This window comes from Chelmon rostratus, chromosome 16 (assembly GCF_017976325.1).
Source record: "Chelmon rostratus isolate fCheRos1 chromosome 16, fCheRos1.pri, whole genome shotgun sequence".
Taxonomy (NCBI): domain Eukaryota; kingdom Metazoa; phylum Chordata; class Actinopteri; order Chaetodontiformes; family Chaetodontidae; genus Chelmon; species Chelmon rostratus.
This window is the reverse complement of record NC_055673.1, coordinates 7,741,913-7,761,857: the sequence shown is the minus strand read 5'-3', so window position 1 is coordinate 7,761,857 and position 19,945 is coordinate 7,741,913. Positions and strand designations below refer to the sequence as shown.

Sequence of the window (19,945 nt, the reverse complement as noted above, 5' to 3'; positions counted from 1 at the left end):
TCCAAAAACCGCACTTTTCAGCCCTGACGTGTTCTGGCAGCTGCACGGCGTGCTGCAAGAATGTATTCTATGACTGCTTCTCCTCAGGTAAATCTTCCACACCAGTCACACGTACTTCTCAAATCTCCCACGCAGCTGTGTGTCCATATGTGTGTCCTCTGGGGATGAATGTCACCGAGCTGCATCTGGCGAACTGCACTCAGAACCTGCGCTACACTCTGTCAAGAACAGAATAACAAGTGATGTGAGTGCAGAGCGCTGGGTGGTGAGTATACTTATTGCTGCCAGATGCGATCGTATGCCCCCTCAAGAATAAAAGCGGCTTTTGGATTCAACTAGCTGACGACGACATAACATAGACTGCAGCGGCACTGGGCAGAGTAGGGATGCACGGATTCATGTGTTTTGCACAGTGCATTGTAGCGCACAGCCCCCACGTTGTGTGAGCAGCACACTGCCCCCACCTGTGCGTTCATGGGCGTGCTAGTCTAGGTGGGGTCAAGCGCATTTGTTGGCACATTGCTATCTTGAGCCAGCAGAGAGTGATTGCGCCACCAGTCAACAAAAACCCGCTCTGGTGTAGCATTTTCCTCTAAAGGGTGTACTGTTCATATAGACGGCTGCCTCACCTCAGGGAGCTTTGGTGAATCTCTGCTGCTCCCGTGGACAATCACAGAAAACAGTTCGCTTCTAAATGCTAGGTGCAGGCACACCTGGCTTTTAAAGGAAATGGGAGATGACCCTCTGATTGTTTAATCAATGCTGCACCCAAAGCACACATATGATTAATGAAGAGACTGAACACAACCTGTTTGCACCTTACTTTGCGCCCAGAGAATATGCTGTTTAACTTGGTTGGTCACGCTTTGAATGCAATTTAGAGCATGAGCTATGTATTTAAATAGTTTAGTTTATTTATCCCAAACTGGGAAATTACTTCTCTGCATTTAACCCATCACTGATTGAAACACACACATGCAACATGCAGTGAAACACACAGGAGCTCGGCTGCATTCAAGCACCCGGGGAGCATATAAGGGGGTTAAGTGCCTTGATCAAGGGCACATTAGCCAGCTAATGGAGGGGGAGGGGATACTCCACCACACCCAAATTTTTCTGCCAGTCCAGTGGCGGAATCGAACCAGCAACCTTCCGATCACAAGCAGCTTCTCCAACCTACAAGCCACGGCTCCAGAAATTAGCACTTAATATATATATATATAAATTGACTGAATTGTCATTTATCATTAAAATAAAGAACTGTGCACCAGCAACGTAAACATTTAACAAGATTCGGGTGTAAATATTTTAAATGCTGCAACAAATTAGTCAGGAATTAATATTTCAGTATAAAACAATACAGCTGCATCAAATGAGAACAACGTTAAATCACAATCAAGTCACAAACTAAAGCAGATAAACTTGATGAAGCAGTATAAACAAGTAACAGTAAAACCGAACATTCAATATAAAGGTTTAGGTTTAGTAAACATAGAATTGAATCGATCAGCCCCTGTGTCACAGGCACCCGATGCAGCTATTTGAGTCAGCATGAGACCGATGGTGCACAGGGTCCGCTGTGATGTGGTGCAGCTTGAAGTCCTTAAAGCAAATGGTGACTGATCGTCTCAGCCACAGAGCTGCTTGTAGCCCTGCAGCTAAAAGGCGACTGCAGCCATTAAGCACCTGTGATCCAATGCTAATGCTATTCCTGACTGTCGGAGAGGAGACCTGTTATGATCCTGGAGAGACCGGGGTTCAGTCTCCGCATTGAAACTAGTCCAGCCAGCCAGACACACACCCACACACAGATAATAAGCTGCCTCGATCCTCCACTTGTCACAGCAGCAGTCGCCTCATGCTGATTTCACCACTACTGATCTATTCCAGTTTGCTCATCATTACAGCGCGCCTCTGTTGGTTAGCCACAGCTAACAACCTGTAGACAGCTCACTGGGACTCTAACGCCGCGGAGTCGGCGCAAATGACTGAAATCACCGTGAGCTTCCCCGTGGAGCTAACTAGCTGTCCTGAGCTCAGCGGAGCACTCGGATTCTCTGTGGTCATTATGGAGGGACCACTGGCTGTGATTTGAGAGCGCTAACATCCCGTCACAGGTGGAGGAGATCACACAGAATAAATGTGCGCTCTTGTTGCGGGCCGACGACCCGGGCCCGTGATTGGAGCGGCCTGCTGTGATCCCGTCACTCGAGCCTCGAGCTGTGTTCGCCGTCACATCACGCCGTCTCACAGCTGAAATTCGGCTGATTTTATTATTTATATATAGATTTTATTACATTAGAATATCATATTATTGTTAAAAATTCTGCGCCTCGCCTGTGTTTTTAATTGATGGGCATCTCTGCTGCACTTTTATTGCCTTTGCCTTGCCTGGACTGCACTTCATGTATCTTATGCTATTCTAATTGAATTGGCTCTAATGAATTTCTTTGCCTTGTGTGAAGCACTTTCATTTGCCTTTAAGTTTGAGAGGTGCTACACAAATAACCTATTATGCAATAATCCTTGAAAACAAATAAAATTAGTTCTTAAAGGTTTGAGCACATATGAAGACATCTGTCATGACACGTTTTATTTCTGAGGACGTCAGTTTGACTATTAATGATTTTGCATACATTGGACATTTTGTGATGTATATTAATATCCGAACGCACACTAATGAAGCTCAGTAGTACATTTTGTTAGACCCTCCCTGCCTCGTTCAAGCTATGAAACCATGCAGCCAGAGCTGTGAATGCATTCTGGACACAGATAACTGTCAACAAGCAGCAAAATAAAACTGGTCTCAGCCTTTCCTGAGCTGGAGTGCCACTGCTGAGTCGTACTGGGGAAAGGCTGGTGGGAGGTACTCAGCACAGCGTGATTACTGTGATTGAGACTTTAATCACATGGCCACATAGCGGTGATGAGATGGGTTGTGTTTGACTAAATCTGTAATTTTCTTGCTATGATCATTACAACAGGCTCACTGGGGACAAGAGCTGTAATGACTTGAACATCAGGAGTCCATTTTTCTCTCTTCTGGCAGGTCAAAGGCTCCTTTTCTTTCTTTATGTGATTACAAAGGTGCAGGACCAAAAGGGAAGAACACAAAGAGAAGAATATTGTGGTTTTGCTTACTCATCATCAGCTGCTCTGCATGTCTCAGCCGCTTAAGATTAATGTCCAAACTCTCCATATGGAAAAGCAACAATGACATTTTTCAAACATGCAATTGGCAGAAGAGTAATTAATTTTATACTACACATTGCCACGCTTCCTTCTGTCTGTGGATCAAATTGTCCCCCAAACAGCTCATCAGCAGCGAGCTGTTCGAATTTCCCGTTTGGAAATTACACAAAACAACGGCCACCAGTGGAGCCGTTTCGTGGCTCGCGAGTTGATTCGCAGCCATTTTAGTGCCTGTGACTCGCTCACTGTTCCTCTATTACACAGCAGCGCTTTTATGACGCCTGCCGAACTCATCGTCTCATCGCTCAAGCTCTGTTTAGGCCTGTTGCTGGGTGTCCTCGTCTGGTTTCAAAATAGCGTTCGTCGCCTTTCATCTCTCGGTTCCGCGGCTCATCAAATATACATTTTGTACCCGGTGTGAGACCTTCCAGTGGACGGGGGGATCGCGGCCGGGGCAACGCCGGCTGCTGTTGTTTTCAAAGTGGAGCGATGATGGATCCGCCGAGGCAGAGGGGGCTGAACACAGACCTTTAAGAGAACTGAAGTGTGAGCTGCTGAATACAGGCCGCCCTCCATTAAACCGCTAATATTACAGGCTATTAATTATTCAGAGTAAGGCCTTATGACACCATACATCAATGGATATTATGGGGCTGGTTACTCATTTATCTGGAGAATTCCTGCGTGAGGAAAAACAGTCTAACCGATGGATGATGGCGGCGATATCGTCTTCAAGCCGCACTGCCGCCTCTTTTCCTCTCAAACCTACAGAAATGTTGTTTTGTGTCTCCTTCAGTCTTCAGTCTGGGTGTCTCGCTCCTACGCAGGACGGGTGGGGGGCTTTTATAGGTCTCCATCCAGGGACCCTAATCTGTCCGTGGCTGCAGGTGATTTTGAGTTACCAATTACATCATATTAAAGTCGTTAATTCGGCATTAATTTATGATGCTGCATAATGAAAAGACCTGCTCCAAGGAAAATCAAGTTTTGCACTTTGTTAACACGTCCGCTGGTGGGTTTATATGCTACATCCCATCAACTTGCGAGGCGACGCTTTTCCAAAGGCTCGGGTTAGCTGTTACCGTTACAAGGTGCAGCAATAACTAAAAAACATTACCATCGACTTGGAGGTGAAACCGTACGAGTCACTCGTCTTTTCAAGTTTCCGGTTCGAACACGTACAGCTGAATTACTCCTATATAACCTCTCGCTGTGTAGCATGCAGCAGCTACCAAAGCAGAGAGCAGGCGAGGGGGTTTGTGTGCCTGATGGGCAGAGCTAAAGGTGAGCAGGTGGAGAGTAAATGGACTGCATTTATAAAACAAGCCAGCATTCACCTACACTCACACACACACACACACACACACACACACACACACACACACACTCACACAGTGGTGGCACAGCTATCGGGAGCAATCCGGGGTCAATATCTTTGCCCAAGGATACTTTGACATGTAGACTGCAGCGACCACAGATCGAAGCCCTGACCTTCTGATTAGCGGACGGCCGCTCACCCTCCTGAGTCACAGCCGCCCTGATGGAGAAGCAGGGACTATTTTCATATTCACAGATCCGTGCATACTTAATGAAGGTGTAGAGTTACATCTATGCCATTCAAAGGCGTGATTTTTTTTCACGAAAAAAACCTGCGAACATGTTATTTTGATGAACGGAGATGAGGTTTTAGTGGTTTAATCGATGCCAGGAGAGGCTCTTCAACTATCAACGATGACGCTGTCCACTTTGTTATCGGCTTTACATGCGAGCCTTTGTGCGAGACGTTTGTGCAGCCAGCCTCTACAGCTGCATCTAATTCTGCTTTTGTGTGCCTTTCGAGAGCCTCTGAATTTCCACAATATGATGTAATGATCTCCTCTGACAGAAAATACAACTCAATAGTGACTCACCCTTCTTTCCCCGCTCGTCTTCCACCCTCTCGCTTTTGATTACCGATGTCACCGCACCTTTTGCGCTGATTGCATCTAAGGTAGCGGAAATTGTGTGTTTAACTAATTTATCGTGCCAAGCTTAACTCTCACCGAAAGTGCCTCGTCCTTGTAATTACAACGGATTAGGGCCTAATATCTAATTATGCCGTAATATGCTTTAATGCATTTTTAATGGCAGCTGGGTGTTAAAGTCAAATTCGCCGCTGTCTCTGTTGGGGGCGGGAGGTGAGGACTGAGGGAGGGAAAGGGTTTCTTGGCAGTATGGGCTGCAGGGAGGATGGGAAACATTGATTTCTTTGGCTGAGGTTGCAGGAGCCTAGCAGGGAGGCAGCTGCTGCATACTGAAGTCATTTGACGTTAAAAATGTTGCACCAGCCCCTGATGCGCAGTAAAATGCATTTCCTCCGCCACTGTTTTATGTCAAAGGAGGGAGGACACAAATGCCGGTTTGAATTATGATCTGGAATAGAGACCGTTTATTGATTTGCTACTTTATGAAGGGATGACTACATTGCCAAGACAAGTGAGATTGAGCACCGCTGGCAGCCGAGCAGAGGGTTGAGTATTCTGTTCTGGATGGATTGGACGCTAAACACAGTAAAGAGAGGCTACGGTCTGGAGAATCTAGCGTTCTGAAAACCAAAAACCTGGCCTATTCATGCAGATACACACACAAACACACACACACACAAGCTTTGAGGGTCAGAGAAAGTGCATGAAAAGCACACTGAACATATCTTCTCAGATGCACGCTGCTCTTACAAATGTATTCATCCTCTCTGTTTGTCGGCACATGATTGTTCTCCACGACAATATTCCATTCATCATTTGTTTCCCCCTTGTTTATTCTAATAGGGTGCAGGAACAGAAAAAAAATATCTGCATAATATTTCAAAGATTGATTGGGATGCAAATTGCCTTGTGAGCCCAATTGGTGTGGCTGGGCCCGTTTTAATTGGGTTCTGTTAATTAATGCTCGATGTGAAGACAAACTGAATTACTTGCAGGTTTTGTGCATGTCATTATCTCCTAATTGTGGCAGTGGGGAAGCGTGTGTGTGTGTGTGTTTGTGTGCTGTATGCGCATGAGTGTGCATGCATATTTGGTTAACCCTTTGGTCTCTTGCGTGATCCTGCAAAAATCATTACACCCTAATAACAAACACAGGTCATTAAGTTAATGCGCCATTAGGAAGCTGAGATCACATGTTTTAATCACTGAAAGACTAATCAGAGAAAATATCATTTATTTACAGGTTGTAACTGAATGCTTTAGGCTTGTCGGGAACACTTAGGTGTTTAATCTTAAAGTTAGATTAATTTTCCTACCGCATGATACTGGATGGCTGCACTCGACATGATTCCTCTGTTATGTAAGAACAAACGCTGCACAGATGTGAGAGGATGAGTGTTTTCAGTGGCAGCTGAACTGGAAGTCCTTCTCATGTATGTGTTGTGTGTTTGATCTGAATTATTACTGCGAATAATTTATTTTGCAAGCAAAACCCAGATAAATGAACTGTAAAAACAACTCGTGTTCCACTAGTCGTTAGACGTCACAGCCGTGCTTGCACTGCGCCTTGAACGAAGAGAAAAGTCCAAAATGCTTCTATAAGCCTGATTCGACAAACTTTGGGACGCTGTGTAAAACATGATATGTGATCATTTGCTAAACCTTTCTGACATATACTCGACTGAAAACAGTACAACAACAATTTATTTCATGTATTTCCTCATTAGCTTCATAGATTTTTATAAATATCTGCTTATTCTGAATCTGATGCAGCAACAAGTTTCAAACAAGTTGGGACAGGAGCAACAAAAGACTGAGAAAGTTGTGGAACGCTCCAAAAACAGCTGTTTGGATCATTCCACAGGTAAACAGGTTGATTGGTAACAGGTGATAGTATCATGATTGGGTATGAAAGGAGCATCCTGGAAAGGCTTAGTCGGATTGGATAAAGGATGTTACTACATGGGCTCAGAACACTTTGTAAAATGATGATTGCTTTCTGTTTTTATTTATGGTTTTTCACTCCCAACTTTTTTGGAATCAGGGTTGTGCTTGAAAATGGATCCAAAGTGAAGCAGCGGTTCAGCAAGCATGCAATGAACTGTGGGTTATCTCCTGGACCTCTACGCTGCCGATGAGATATATGCGCAATTCAAACTGCAAAGCAGTGAGATTCATATTTTCGGACCATTAAACCGAGGATGCTAAATCTCAAAACCCTCCATGCAAACATATAACAGTCAGAATGCATCAAAGGCTAAAACGGGAGCGTGAGTCATTACGCCACTCATCATGACCGCTGAGCGATTTATCCTGCCAGCCAGTCACTGAGTCGAGGAGGTCCTCGGCAGCAACAAATAAACATATTAATGTGATCAGTCGTGCTCCGAGAGCTAGACTGCACGGCAATTAACAGTCGTCTGTTACTATGCGGACCGGAGTGTCGTTAGCACCGGGGTGACCTTGAGGAGCCTCGTTAGGGAAATGATTGACGTGGCAACTGTTGTCAGTGGTAACACAGACAGTGGAAAGGGAGGGACGGACAGACGGGTAGGCCGGGTGGCAGGGCTGCAGGTGGTAGACAGCGGGTGCGCTGCGCACCTGGGATGTTATGGATGAGATCTGGCTCCGTCAAGGTGAGAAATGACAAATGCAGCAGAGTGAGATTGTTTTGTCTCCAGAAATTCACGCCTTCTGCGCCGAGTGTTCCTATGCTAAGGTGTTTCTGTAGCAATGTCGAGCAAATGACTGCACCCGGTAAACAGAGTGATTTGGATATTTTAGCACCAACCACTTGTCACCTAGCAACACCTATGGCACAGAACCAGTGTTTTTTGATTGCTTGACAAACAGCTAACAGTTAAGCGAATGAACGCTGGAAGGCCGTCCTCCACGACAGCCACTGCACAGGTGCGAAGGTGTGAAACAGTACCTGTGATGTCGTGCTGCTTGAAGGAGTCGCTGTAGATCTGGTGCTGATTGGGACAGTGCTTCTTCAGCCATTTGCACACGTCCTGCTGGGTCCACAGGGCCACCGGCTTGGACAGCTTCACATATCCTGGCTGTGACAAACCAAAAAACGAAACGTCAGGAACATTTCAGGATCCGTTACACCGACTAAATTTTCATGAAGCGGTAGCACGAGTTGTTTCACAAGCCTGCTGAATGGTGCCTCTGTAAATACAGTATTTACATGTGTTATTGCAGCTGGGGTTATTGTTCACACTGGTTAGAGCAGAGGATGTCAGGACTGCACACAGTCTGCCACTGATGGGCCATAATGCAGTCATGTGACACCTTTATATAGCTTGACTGATTGTGTTATGTAATATTTGCTGGCTGCTGAGTGACATTTTGCCCTCAAGGATGAATTAAGTATTAATCTTAGGAAAAAGAAGAAGTCAATATAAAACTAAGGCTGAGCAGGCGCTGCAGTTTTATTAATCTTGAATGTTGTGTTCATCTGTCGAAAACAGCTTCTGGGCTCACATTTTACTGTTTGTTGGACCGGTTACAACACGGTTGCTCTCGACGGATGTAAACATGGGGCATATACTGCAAGCCGGGCCGTCCTCGTAAATAAAAAATTGCTCTAAATGTCTTGCCTGGTAAAATAAAGGTAAAATAAAATAAAGAAATGTGAATACATGTTTTGCTCTGATGTGAAGACGTGGAAATTCGGCCTTCGGTTCTGCAGTTAGTCGACCTGCACGGTGTCTGTCCAGCATTAAGGTGTCCTGGGAAGCTTTAAGTGTTTTTGTTTACACTCTGCTTTTCTCCCTGGCACTGTTCCCTGAAAGCATGTGGACTGAATTTTCCTTTCTCAGAAAAAAGTCCTCTTTTGAATGTTTTGAAACCTGCATTATTCATAGCAGCTCTTATTGACAGATTCCTACCTTCAACAGCGCATCACCACCACCGTCAGATGCCTTGTTTTAAACTAGAGCAAAACAACACAACACAAAAACATCAGAAAAATGAGACAAGACTAGAGCTACGCCCAATACAGAGGAGGCCAAACGCAGCGGGCTCGGTGTGATTTGTTTCCTCTCGGTAAATCTTTGCTCTGCAGCACCACGAGTTCCACTTACTTCCAGTAATGTAGTTGAGAGTGAAGGTTTGCATAAAACTACACACAAATATGACATTTAATCTAGTGTAAGGTATATTAGCTTTCATGTCACAGCACATACATACAAGCCAGATTCCAAAAAGTTGCAGAAAACATGAAAAAAAAAAAAGAATGTGATAACGTGATGATCCTTTCTGACATAAACTCAACTGAAAACAGCACAAAGACAATATATTTAATGTTTGACCTCATCAGCTTCATTCATTTTTGTAAATATCTGCTTATTCTGAATTCGATGCAGCAACACAAGTTGGGACAGGAGCAATAAAAGACTGAGAAAGTTGTGGAACGCTCCAAAAACACCTGTTTGGAACATTCCACAGGTAAACAGGTTGGTAACAGGTGATAGTATCATGATTGGGTATGAAAGGAGCATCATGGAAAGGCTCAGTCGCTCACAAGCGAGGATGGAGCGAGGTTCAACACTTTGTGAACACATGGTTGGATAAAGGATGTTACTACATGAGCTCAGGAACACTTTGGTAAACACAGTTTATTTGCATGATTGCAGTCTTTTTTTATTGAGTCCCGACTTTGTTGTAATCAGGGTTGTAAATGAAAAGGCAGGATATCAAACCTTCAACATCACTAATGAGAACTTTTTGTGTCAAACTGAGATACGTGACTTGTTGAGCAGATGCAGGTCTCTTTCGGTGCTGTTTAGTTCGTCATCACTGCAATAACGCTGTTCACACCTAAAGCTTCCATTCACAACCTTCTTGAATCAAGGTGTCAGTGAGCACCTTTCCTCAATAGCAAAAGCCTGCAAATGACTGAATTCTGTTTTTATTCATGTTTCACGCAGCGTCCAAACTTTTTTTGGAATCGGCGCTGCGCACATACACACCCGTCTGTATTGGGCTGTACTCTGGTTGCAAGATGCCACTCTAGTTTAAATACTTCAGCGCAGTAGCCTGCCAAAGGGAAGCTCTTGAAAGTGCTGGCAATGCTTCGGATTTTGATTGAGGGGCTACTAAAATTACAAACACAGAGAGGTGATTAAAATTTCAAATCCACTCCCCTCCACTTCAGCTTGCTCTCTGGCTACAGTGTGGTGCGGCATAGCAATGGAGGCCCCTCTCTTCTCCACCCAGAGAAAGCAGAATAACAGGTACTGGCAGCATTTCCTCTGCCCCCCCCCAACACCTCCATCTCTCATCTCTCCACCGTATTCAATCTCGCTCGGTCCCTGTCAGATCTATCACATTGTCTTTCTCACTTCCTCTCGTCGCATACTCGCTCTCATCTTTCCCATCTCTCTCTTTCTTATTATATGGCACTACCTCGCTCTCGCCTCCCTCCACGGCTCCTTCCCACTCACTCTATATGTAGCATCCCAGCGAGAAGGAGAAATTGGGAGAGGTGTACGCGCTGGTTTTGGCATGTGGTCCGTATCCCCTGCAGGTAGGCGGGGTGACAGACAGCTAGAGCAGGCAGGTAGGCAGGTAGGCGAGGCCACCGCTCTTTAATGCTATCCCTCGGCAGCCTGCATGTATAGATGCTGAATCTGCAGCGAGGGGAGGGCGCGCGGAAGAAACCACATTAACCATTAAACACAGCTCAACTCAATGCTAATTAACCCTGACTAGCAGCCTGAGGCGACGAAAGAGAGAGGGAGGCCTGGATGGAGAAAGAGTGAGGGATGGAGTGCACGGGAGAGGAGGAGGAGGAGGAGTGTGTGCTGAAAGCATGCGAGGAGGGAGAGTTTGGGAGAAGTAGCAGGAGGGAAAGGAGGAGGATGGCCGGACTGACAGATGAGGCAGCGAGAAGGAAAAAAAAAGAAAAAGAAAGGAAAGCTAGCGGACTCTGACACAGGAGACTCTCTCATTTTCCATGAACCCATTTGTGAGTCAATGGCCATCTGTGTTTTACATTCTGCACTGATTTAGCCCATAGCCGTGTTCCCGGGGCCGGTACAATAGGTGAGCCGGTGCCTTCCTGCCTGCCAGCCAGCCAACGCAGCCAAAGGGCGGGGAGAAAACAGCAGAGAGAAAGAAAACAGGAGTACAATCATGCTCAAAGAGCTGTGTTCAAGAGACTCCGGGCCAATTAGAGGTTTGAGTGACAGCAGAGGGGCGAGAGAAGAAGAAGAAGCCTGCTTTATTCCTAACTGCAATACGTCTGGGAACAGGCGAGCACACATACATGCATCCACATGTGCAGGCAACACCCACACTGACACACACGAGTGAAGAGTGTGCACATAAACCATCCGAACATGCGTGCCAACATTCATTCAGAGTGTCGCTGTCCTTGGCTTTAATTGATAACCGAAAGCCCAGTGCAGCTCCCAGTATTCTTCACGTTACCTTAGCAACAGAGCAAGGACAACCTCAAAAATTAAAGACGAGGAATAGAGCCTTCGGGGAAGACGCGCAGCCCGAACATGAACCGGAGTGCGGAATAAACATCCACACATTAACGACCGCAGTGGAAAACTATTACTTACATAATGAAGCATGTAATCGCGCTGACACTGATAAGCATTTATAGATCCAATATGAATGTACTCTGTTAAATTAATCAAGAGGCAATCACATGGTCCCCTTTGTGGAGACAGCATTGGAATACAGAAAGAGCCGGGGATGAGAAGCAGCGAAAAGCATCCAGAGACAAACACCATCTGACTGAGAGAGCGAGTTCGGCGGCTGTGTCGTAGACAGCAGTTTCCCTCGTGGGCGAGATTTTCCTTTTTGGCTCCGAGATCGGGTCAAAAGGCTTCACACTCAATTAAAAATGATGACTGCAGCAGCAATTAGCCAACACACAGCGACACTGTTTCGTCGATAATTTCCTGCATTTAGCATTAAACTGACCACAAAGACTTCATAATGTCAAACAGATTCTATAGTTTCTCAGAGTTTTGTTTACTTCACAGAAATAACTCAAATTGAACCTCAACCCTGGATATTTCCCCAGACGACACAAGTGGGCAGAGTTCATTTATTGAGCAAAATGCGTACAAGGGCAAAGCAAATATTCAATAGCTCTTTGACAGCACAAGAGCTGCTACTTTTGTTCAGAGCCATTACAGCTGTCTGGCAGCCTTCATTAGGAGCCATATTGTTTGTTGGATGAAACGCGGCCGTGTTCAAAACAATGCGAGCCCGCCTCCTTGTCCGGCCTCGGAAAAACACAAGAACACACTGAGACGTCGGGCTGCAGAGTCTGTCAGAGGGAAGGGGGACGAGCTCAGTTCCTGCATGCATGATGCAAAGACAGCTGCAGACTGGAGGTGTAATGGAACTTTTATGAGGCAGAAGTGAGAGTGAACTAGATATTTTGAACATTGCTTTTTTGGATTTTTTTCCCCAAAGATAAAAGAGGTGAGCATGATAAGGCCTAGTCTTTAAGGTTGTTTCAGACATTCGACAGCCTTTTTCTGTGTGTCTATTAACTTCAGAGGGAGCTACTCCGCTATGACGATCCACGTAGGACACTTTTCTACACCGTTTCTCAGCTTTTGCTGTGACGGCACTAGATGAATGACACTCCTGGTGACTCGAAACCAGGAGAGAGACGATCAGAAAGCTACATGCGCTTGCTTGTTCGAACATTTTATTTACAGTTAATTGCAGACAGTTCACATCTGGATGTGAGTAAGAGTGTAATTAGCTGCAGATATGTGCGCACTCGCGTTTCCATAGCCACACCTAAGTTTGAGAAACAAGCAGTGCTACAATTGTGGTGATGCTACAATTGTTCCTATGAAACGGCTGCAGTGCTGCATAATCACTGCTTTCTGTATGAATTTTGTGCAGCTACACGTGTCGGCCGCCCCGGAAGATTACCGGTCCCTGCGATGGTGGATAGCAATATGGAGTCATTCAACTGGCTACGTTTTGTCGCTATTTAACTTTAACTTTGATTCAGATCCGCTCCAAAATGCAATGGGTTTCTCCTCGGCCCATGCTACACCCCTCCACCAAGTTATGAAGTTTTATTTTAAAGGCTTAAACACAAGTTGGGAGGGGAGAAGGTGTCCAGACCAACGCAGGTAAAGCTGGAAATGCAGCAGAATGGGAATTTCTGCAATAATAAAGAGAAAAATCGTATCTCTGTGATTCAGCACACGTGAGACGGACACTTGAATTCACATAGACAAGTAATATATAATGAACTATATAACATACAGGGGTTACAATTAAGTTAACCCCCTCTACTAAGCATTTCAAAGCAGTACTCAAACATTTTTCAGTATCTGTTTATATAACAGCATCTGGAAATGAAGTGTGATCAATAAATACTTAAAAAAAAAAAGACCTGATCTCTGCTGACAAGTCTATAAATCGTTACCATACACACATCCTGCCCTGTGCATGCTGTATGAATTTTGCTCTGTCATGTCATTTTGTATGATTCTGCTCACTATTTGCCTTTCATCTGATCCATTTTTTAAGAAGACCAGAGAAACTACAAGGCCGCATCAGACTGTGATCCTTCCGTATTGAACTTCTAACGCAGCACCAGTCAGATCCACTGTTACACACTACCCTCTAGTGTCACAACCGCACACTGCAGCTGCTCCTTTTTTTTGAGTGTGACTGGACAGAAGAGCGCTGAGGAGGAAGAGGGCCGCTGCCATTAGTGTCATGTTGACTGAGTGAATGGCTGTTTGAGACACGGAGCCCTGTGTCATTGGCCCTATCTTCACTGCACAGCTAATTAACAGCTCTGGCATGCTCTCTCTCACTTTCCCTTCTCTCTGCCTCGCTCCATTTCTCTCGGCCAGAGCTGGCAGGAGATGAAAATTCCCTGTATTAATTAATCTGTTACATACAGGAATGGGGATGAAACCGAGATGTGTGTGTGTGTGTGTGTGTGTGTGTGCGTGTGTGTTCAGAGAGCTGACAGAGAATAACACGCTATGCCGGGTAAATTAATAAGCCTTCATAAGGAAGCTCGGCTAACAGGCAACGCCAACTTCACTCTGGCACATCAAAGAAAGTACACAAGGCCCCTTCACAGTGCCTGACCTTGGGATTCGGCAGGGTCCATAAAGCATTGCAGGGTGTGTTAACACTAAATAAGATATATTCACCTTGGGCTTGATATTGATTACGGCCGAGATGAGCTGATTTGCTATGGATGTTACAGCCATCCACTGAGTCTAAATGGCTGTTTTATGCCTCATGTTTAATCTATGGCTAGGCCTTGGCTCCATTACAAATCCAGCGGGGCGCAGCATTCAGCTTCAGTCTAATATTTAAAAATGAACACCGCTGATGTGATGAACTGAAGCGACGTGGAGTGTGTTTTTCTTCGGGTACGACCTGTACGAAGGTCTGCATTTATTATGTCTTCACATTTATGAAGAGATGTGAGCTCTAATGTTTGATTTTCTCATAGCAAAACAAACCTCAGCATATTTTTTTTGGCACAGTAACAAGAATGTCTTCATCTCTGTCAACAGTCCTGACAAGATACTGAGTTTGCCACCATGCAAGGAGACTCTTTGAATTTCATTTATAAGGCTGGGTATCAAACTTTAAAGCTAAGGTAGGAACTTTACTTTCCTTTAAAAGCATTTTTGTTCTATTTGTGGAAATTCTCTATACACAAAGACAGCAATTAACTGCTCTAAAAATCTGGTATGTGTGGCTGTTGCAGGGCTGTAATAAGCCAACCTGCCTGTCTACCAACATACCTGCCTACCTGCGTGCACATGCATGGCGCACGACTGCAGCCTTCCACAAGAATAGGCAGATATATCGCTAAAGCTAATAGCAAGCTACTCACACAAGAATGGTGGTGATTGGGTACTTACGAAATCTGTCTTAGTTTCTCGAACGTTACCAGCTCCAGCCTTAATGCCTCTTTGGTCTGGACCAAAATGTGTGTATGCCAGCAAGTATCCAAAATCTGGCATTAAAATTTGATTCAAGGCCAGATATCTTGTTAACTTAATGCTTGAACAGCTCATCATACAAAGTAGGGGTTTTTGGTACAACTACTTCCAAGGCTCACGCAGAAGAGAAACAAACCGAGAAGGTCAAACCTCCAGCAACACCTTCAGCTTGTGGCCTTCATCGGGCTCATCATCACATTTTTTACATTATAATCACTGCTGGAGCTTTGACCTCTTCAGATCCTGGTTTAAAACTACATTTTTGGCAGCTTTGGAGTGTAATTTATTTATATTTTTTGTAGAAAAACATGCATCAGGTATCATACTATTTGCACTAGTTTTGACATTCAGCCCTGACATAACATCTGTGTAGTTTTATCTCAAATCAACCAGATCTGACTTGATATATGTCTTGGGTGCAAGATAAATATGGGTGATTTGATTTAAATTAAATCATACCTGGCCAACATTTTCCTCTTCTTGTGGCATCACTAAAGCTGTAGACACTCTAACTGCTGCTGACTTCAATTGTTAACAGTGAAATTAATATGCTGCAAACCTCCCATCTAGTTCTTAATTAAGCTCAAACCCTATAAGTATTAATAAATACTATCTGGCCTGTGGCTGTGTTGCATGATAGAACAGATTGCCATTCTATGCAATTATAGGCTTTATGCACTTATTGACCGATCAAATTTCTTCCAAAGCGAAAAACTAATTCTCAGCCGCAGTCTAGAGACACAACACTGAAACTGAAAGCTCAGTCAGTTGAATTATTTCAGCTAATAGAGAATAGAGTCCTCCACGCCTTTGCTGTAATTCAGACTTTGCTGCAGCTTCAAGCAGAGCAATGATATAAAATTACACGGCGATGACCACAAAACCCACACAGCCCAGATCCTATGTTACAGATACTGTGTTTTTTTGTTGTTACTGCAGAAAGAGCACATATTAACTTACAGTCGGAGCACAATGCAGAAAAAGCAGAGCATCTCCACCCTCCCCGGGTGTGTGTGTGTGTTTGCACTAATTGAACCCAGGCCTGGCTGTCTTGTCTGGCAGCTCATCCAGGGCTTACACAGAGGACTTTGTCTGACTCAAAAGTACTTCCACATGCCTTGATTGACAGCTGATTACCACAGTTCTCACACAGAGAAAAGAGAATATGAAAGCCATCACTCCCATCTCCTCCCACCGTCCCAACCACGGTCTATTTCTGGAGAGGAAGTGAGGAGTTTATTCTGCATAGCTGATGATGGATCCTTTGATCTACTATCAGAAACACAGAGAAAGAGTTGAAACACAGCCTGAAACAACAGCTTGTCTTTCAATGTTTATTCCCTGTTAAAGTCTTTGTTTGTGCTGAGGAGGTGGATGTGTGGAACATAGGGGATTACTTTATTTAAGTGGGTGGCTGATTTGTTTTGTGTGTGGCAAGCAGTCAAATTACAGTACAAGGACGTTTTTGTGCACAAAATGTAATTCGACTACAAATACAATCAATTTAGGACCAAATGAGGGTATTATAAAAGCAGCGAAACCACCACAACGGCACCAACATGAATTTCTTGTGAGTAATATGGAAGCATGACTCAGAGGATCATGCTAACTGCGCTGTTTGGCTGTAGCTACGCTGCTTTGAGCTTAACGCTAACATCAGCATGCTAAAATGCTCACAATGACAGTGCTAACATGTTGACCTTTAGTAGGTATGGGCTTTACCATCATAAGTTAACATGTTAGCATGCTAACATGTGCTAGTTAGCACTACACACAAGGTGAAACTGAGGACAACAGGATACATTTAGCAAGAATTTGGTCATAAACTGAAGCAACAGAGAAACGGACAATTTTAACTGATGTTATTGAACATCTTTCAGCTAATAGTTTTGTTTTTACAGCCATCAGCTTCACTGTTTTGGTTCAATCTCACCACTCAAATACTGATAAACCTCTTTGTCCAAACATCAACCAGACAACGTTAGCAACTAGCTAGTGAACATAGTCCAGCATTTGGCAGCTAAACAGCTAAGTATTTCCCTCTGGAGGCTAAAAATGGAGGGAATTAGACTGAAACTAGTGAGAAATGAAAGCTAATGTTGCTCCATGTCTGCTGGATGTGTAAACAGCCAACCGTTTGCTAACAGGTTAGCCATAACAACTTTATCATCTTGATAATGTGTAATTTTTTTTGTTTTTTTTTGTTTACAGCTTGTTCTGCTCCTCCCAAGAGGCCAAAATAAACAAATAAATGCTTTAAATCACACTCATCTATCACATATATCAACACTGGCCTACATAAGTAGCTGAAACTCAGGAAACCATATGACTGAAAAAAAAAAAAATCTCTTTTAATTGCAGGTGCGTCATGTTTTATCTCTGGTGGTTTCTAAGACACACAGCCAACTGTTCACTGCTTTAATCAAAGTAAAGAATTCTGTTTAAGGCAAATGTAGAACTACATCAACCTACATTTAACTTTTTACTTGAGTAGCAGTACAAAATGTACGTAAAGCAGGCAGAATGACCCACTACAGATTAATATGTTACATAACTGAATGATTAAACTATTTTATCTGCAATATTATATCTGAATGTATTTCTTGGTCATATTTTGCATTAATAATCCAAATCTGCAAAGTAGGAACAGCTGTAATATATATTGGTACTTCAAAACTGCACTTTAGTACAGTACTTACATTCCACCAGTGAACTCACAGGATGCCATTCAGTGTAACATTAAGCAGTAGATTGAATTTCTGACCTGATTTCTTCACACAATCTCTATCACAAGTGTAGAATTTAAAGATTTTTGCCTCTGATGCCCACAAGTGGTAGCATCACACAAAACACAGCACATCATGGCCTTCATCTGCAAGTTTCCAAAAGTGAAGAAAGTGCTGATTTTTATTGCTAATCACTGAGAGTGGAGCAGTCTGCTTTAGAAATCTAAACATATCATGTGTGATGAGCGTGGACTGCGGTGGTAAGATTTCCAAAATGTGCTTTCAGACCAGCTCTTACCCGCGTCAGCTCAGACTCGGAGACGGAGCGGTGTGGCGGCGAGCGACGCTGGTACATGGGGGGGCTCACGTCCTGGTAGCTCGGGCTGTCGTCGTCCAGCAGCACGGCCCCGGCGTCCACCGACTCCTCCTCTTCCTCCAGCTGTGACGTCACGTCCTCCGGACACATCTGGTGGTCGATCCCATTCTGGCTCAGGTTGCAGTGAACAGCTGTGTGGGCAAATAGATGGCTGGATGAGTCGTGGCTGAGAGTAGACAGTTTTAGTGTTCGGTAAGTAAACCATTTATTCAGACGTGTTTCACTTCTAATCTAATCAGCAGTAGTTACTATAATGCATTAAAGTTGTCCAATACTGTAGAGATACTTAAATACAAGTGCTTTTCCGTACGTTTGGCTTCCAAAATAGTGCAATATGATCTGCTTTCTAGTATCCCAAATGGATTTTTAAAAGGATTTAAGGTGACTTTTGAACTGCTTTATAGTTTAATGTTCCTACGTGAACTGATATTTCCATCTGTGAGCATGTTGAACCACCTCAAGTCCTCCCACACTGAATGCTACACTACACAAATCCCACTAGATGGCAGCAGATAATGCAACATGGCAGGTGAACAACCACTTAGTCTCAATTCAAACCAACAGGATAGCATCATACAGTCTGTAATATAATAATAATAATATGCAAGAACTCACTGTATTTAGCCATCAAATGACACCTGAGACATAAACACTAAAACTATTAAAACTGGAACTTTAAAGGGCCACTGCCAGTTAAAATTGGCAACTTGAGAACTAGACGTTGCAAATTACAGGTTTAATTCGGGAACAATAAAAGCACTTTTGCTCATTTTAATACACTATGATGTTTTGTGGCTTAAGCCTTACATGGTCTGGCATGACCAGGAGCTGTTGGTGGCTAAATGCTAAAAAACTTTCCACAGAATATTGCTGAGTCAGTTTGTGCTACTGTGGAGCTGCATTTCACCATTTACCATTATCCTGTCATTGTGACCTGTGGCCAAATCTTTTATTAAATCATTTCTCAAACAAAGAGAAAGCTAAATGTTTTCCCAAAAATGTACCTTCAATGATATTTATGGAGCCGTCTCACCGCTGTCTACTGTTTATTCCTCCATTTATTTTGTGCATTGCAGTGTGAGACTATAGTTTCCATCAACATCACACTCAAAAATACGTGTATCGAGTATGCATGTGATCATCTTTGGGTATCTTTTTCACATCAATCACATGCTTTAAAAACCCAGAATTGGCATGCAGGATGGAACTGGGACGCAGCCCGACCTTACACCAGACATGCATTAAATCAAGAATGCACGAATGCAAACTAAATACAGCATGTCTGCACAGATTTTATGGATGCTTCACTTGCGTGATGGAGTTTTTGACCTTGCAAACTCAAGATAAATAACAGAGCTCTACAACAGCAGGTTTCCATCTTCGGCCAGAGAGCGGCATCTGTTCAGCGAAAGTGTTGTCAGAAAGGGAGCTAAAAGCAAATAAACTGCGCCTTGATGCCAGATCAACATTCCTACAGCTTTAAATCCAACTAAACCTCTCATTTGTTGGGACAAATTGGCAGTCAAGTTCAAATCTTGAGCGGACGACTTAAAAATAAAGACAGGCTTTAAATCCAGTGAATCAATTCTTATCCAAGTACGGGCGATTATGTATCAGCTGAGGCTGTGTTCTGCAGACTGGAGCTTTCAGGAGATGAAAGACAAAAGTCACATATCGGCAGCAATTCCTTCTAATAAACTTGTATTG

At 43.9% G+C, this 19,945-nt stretch overlaps 1 protein-coding gene across 2 annotated transcripts in view; it reads right to left on the bottom strand.

Moving 5' to 3' along the window:
• Nucleotides 1-19,945, bottom strand: part of samd12 (sterile alpha motif domain containing 12) — a 104,301-nt gene that overhangs the window by 66,348 nt on the left and 18,008 nt on the right. For both annotated transcript variants that reach the window (XM_041955323.1, XM_041955322.1), the window contains exons 2-3: nucleotides 18,161-18,369; nucleotides 8,089-8,218 (exon numbers count right to left, since the gene is read on the bottom strand). In XM_041955323.1, coding sequence (XP_041811257.1) covers nucleotides 8,089-8,218; nucleotides 18,161-18,369 — 339 coding nt within the window. The remainder of the gene's footprint in view (nucleotides 1-8,088; nucleotides 8,219-18,160; nucleotides 18,370-19,945) is intronic.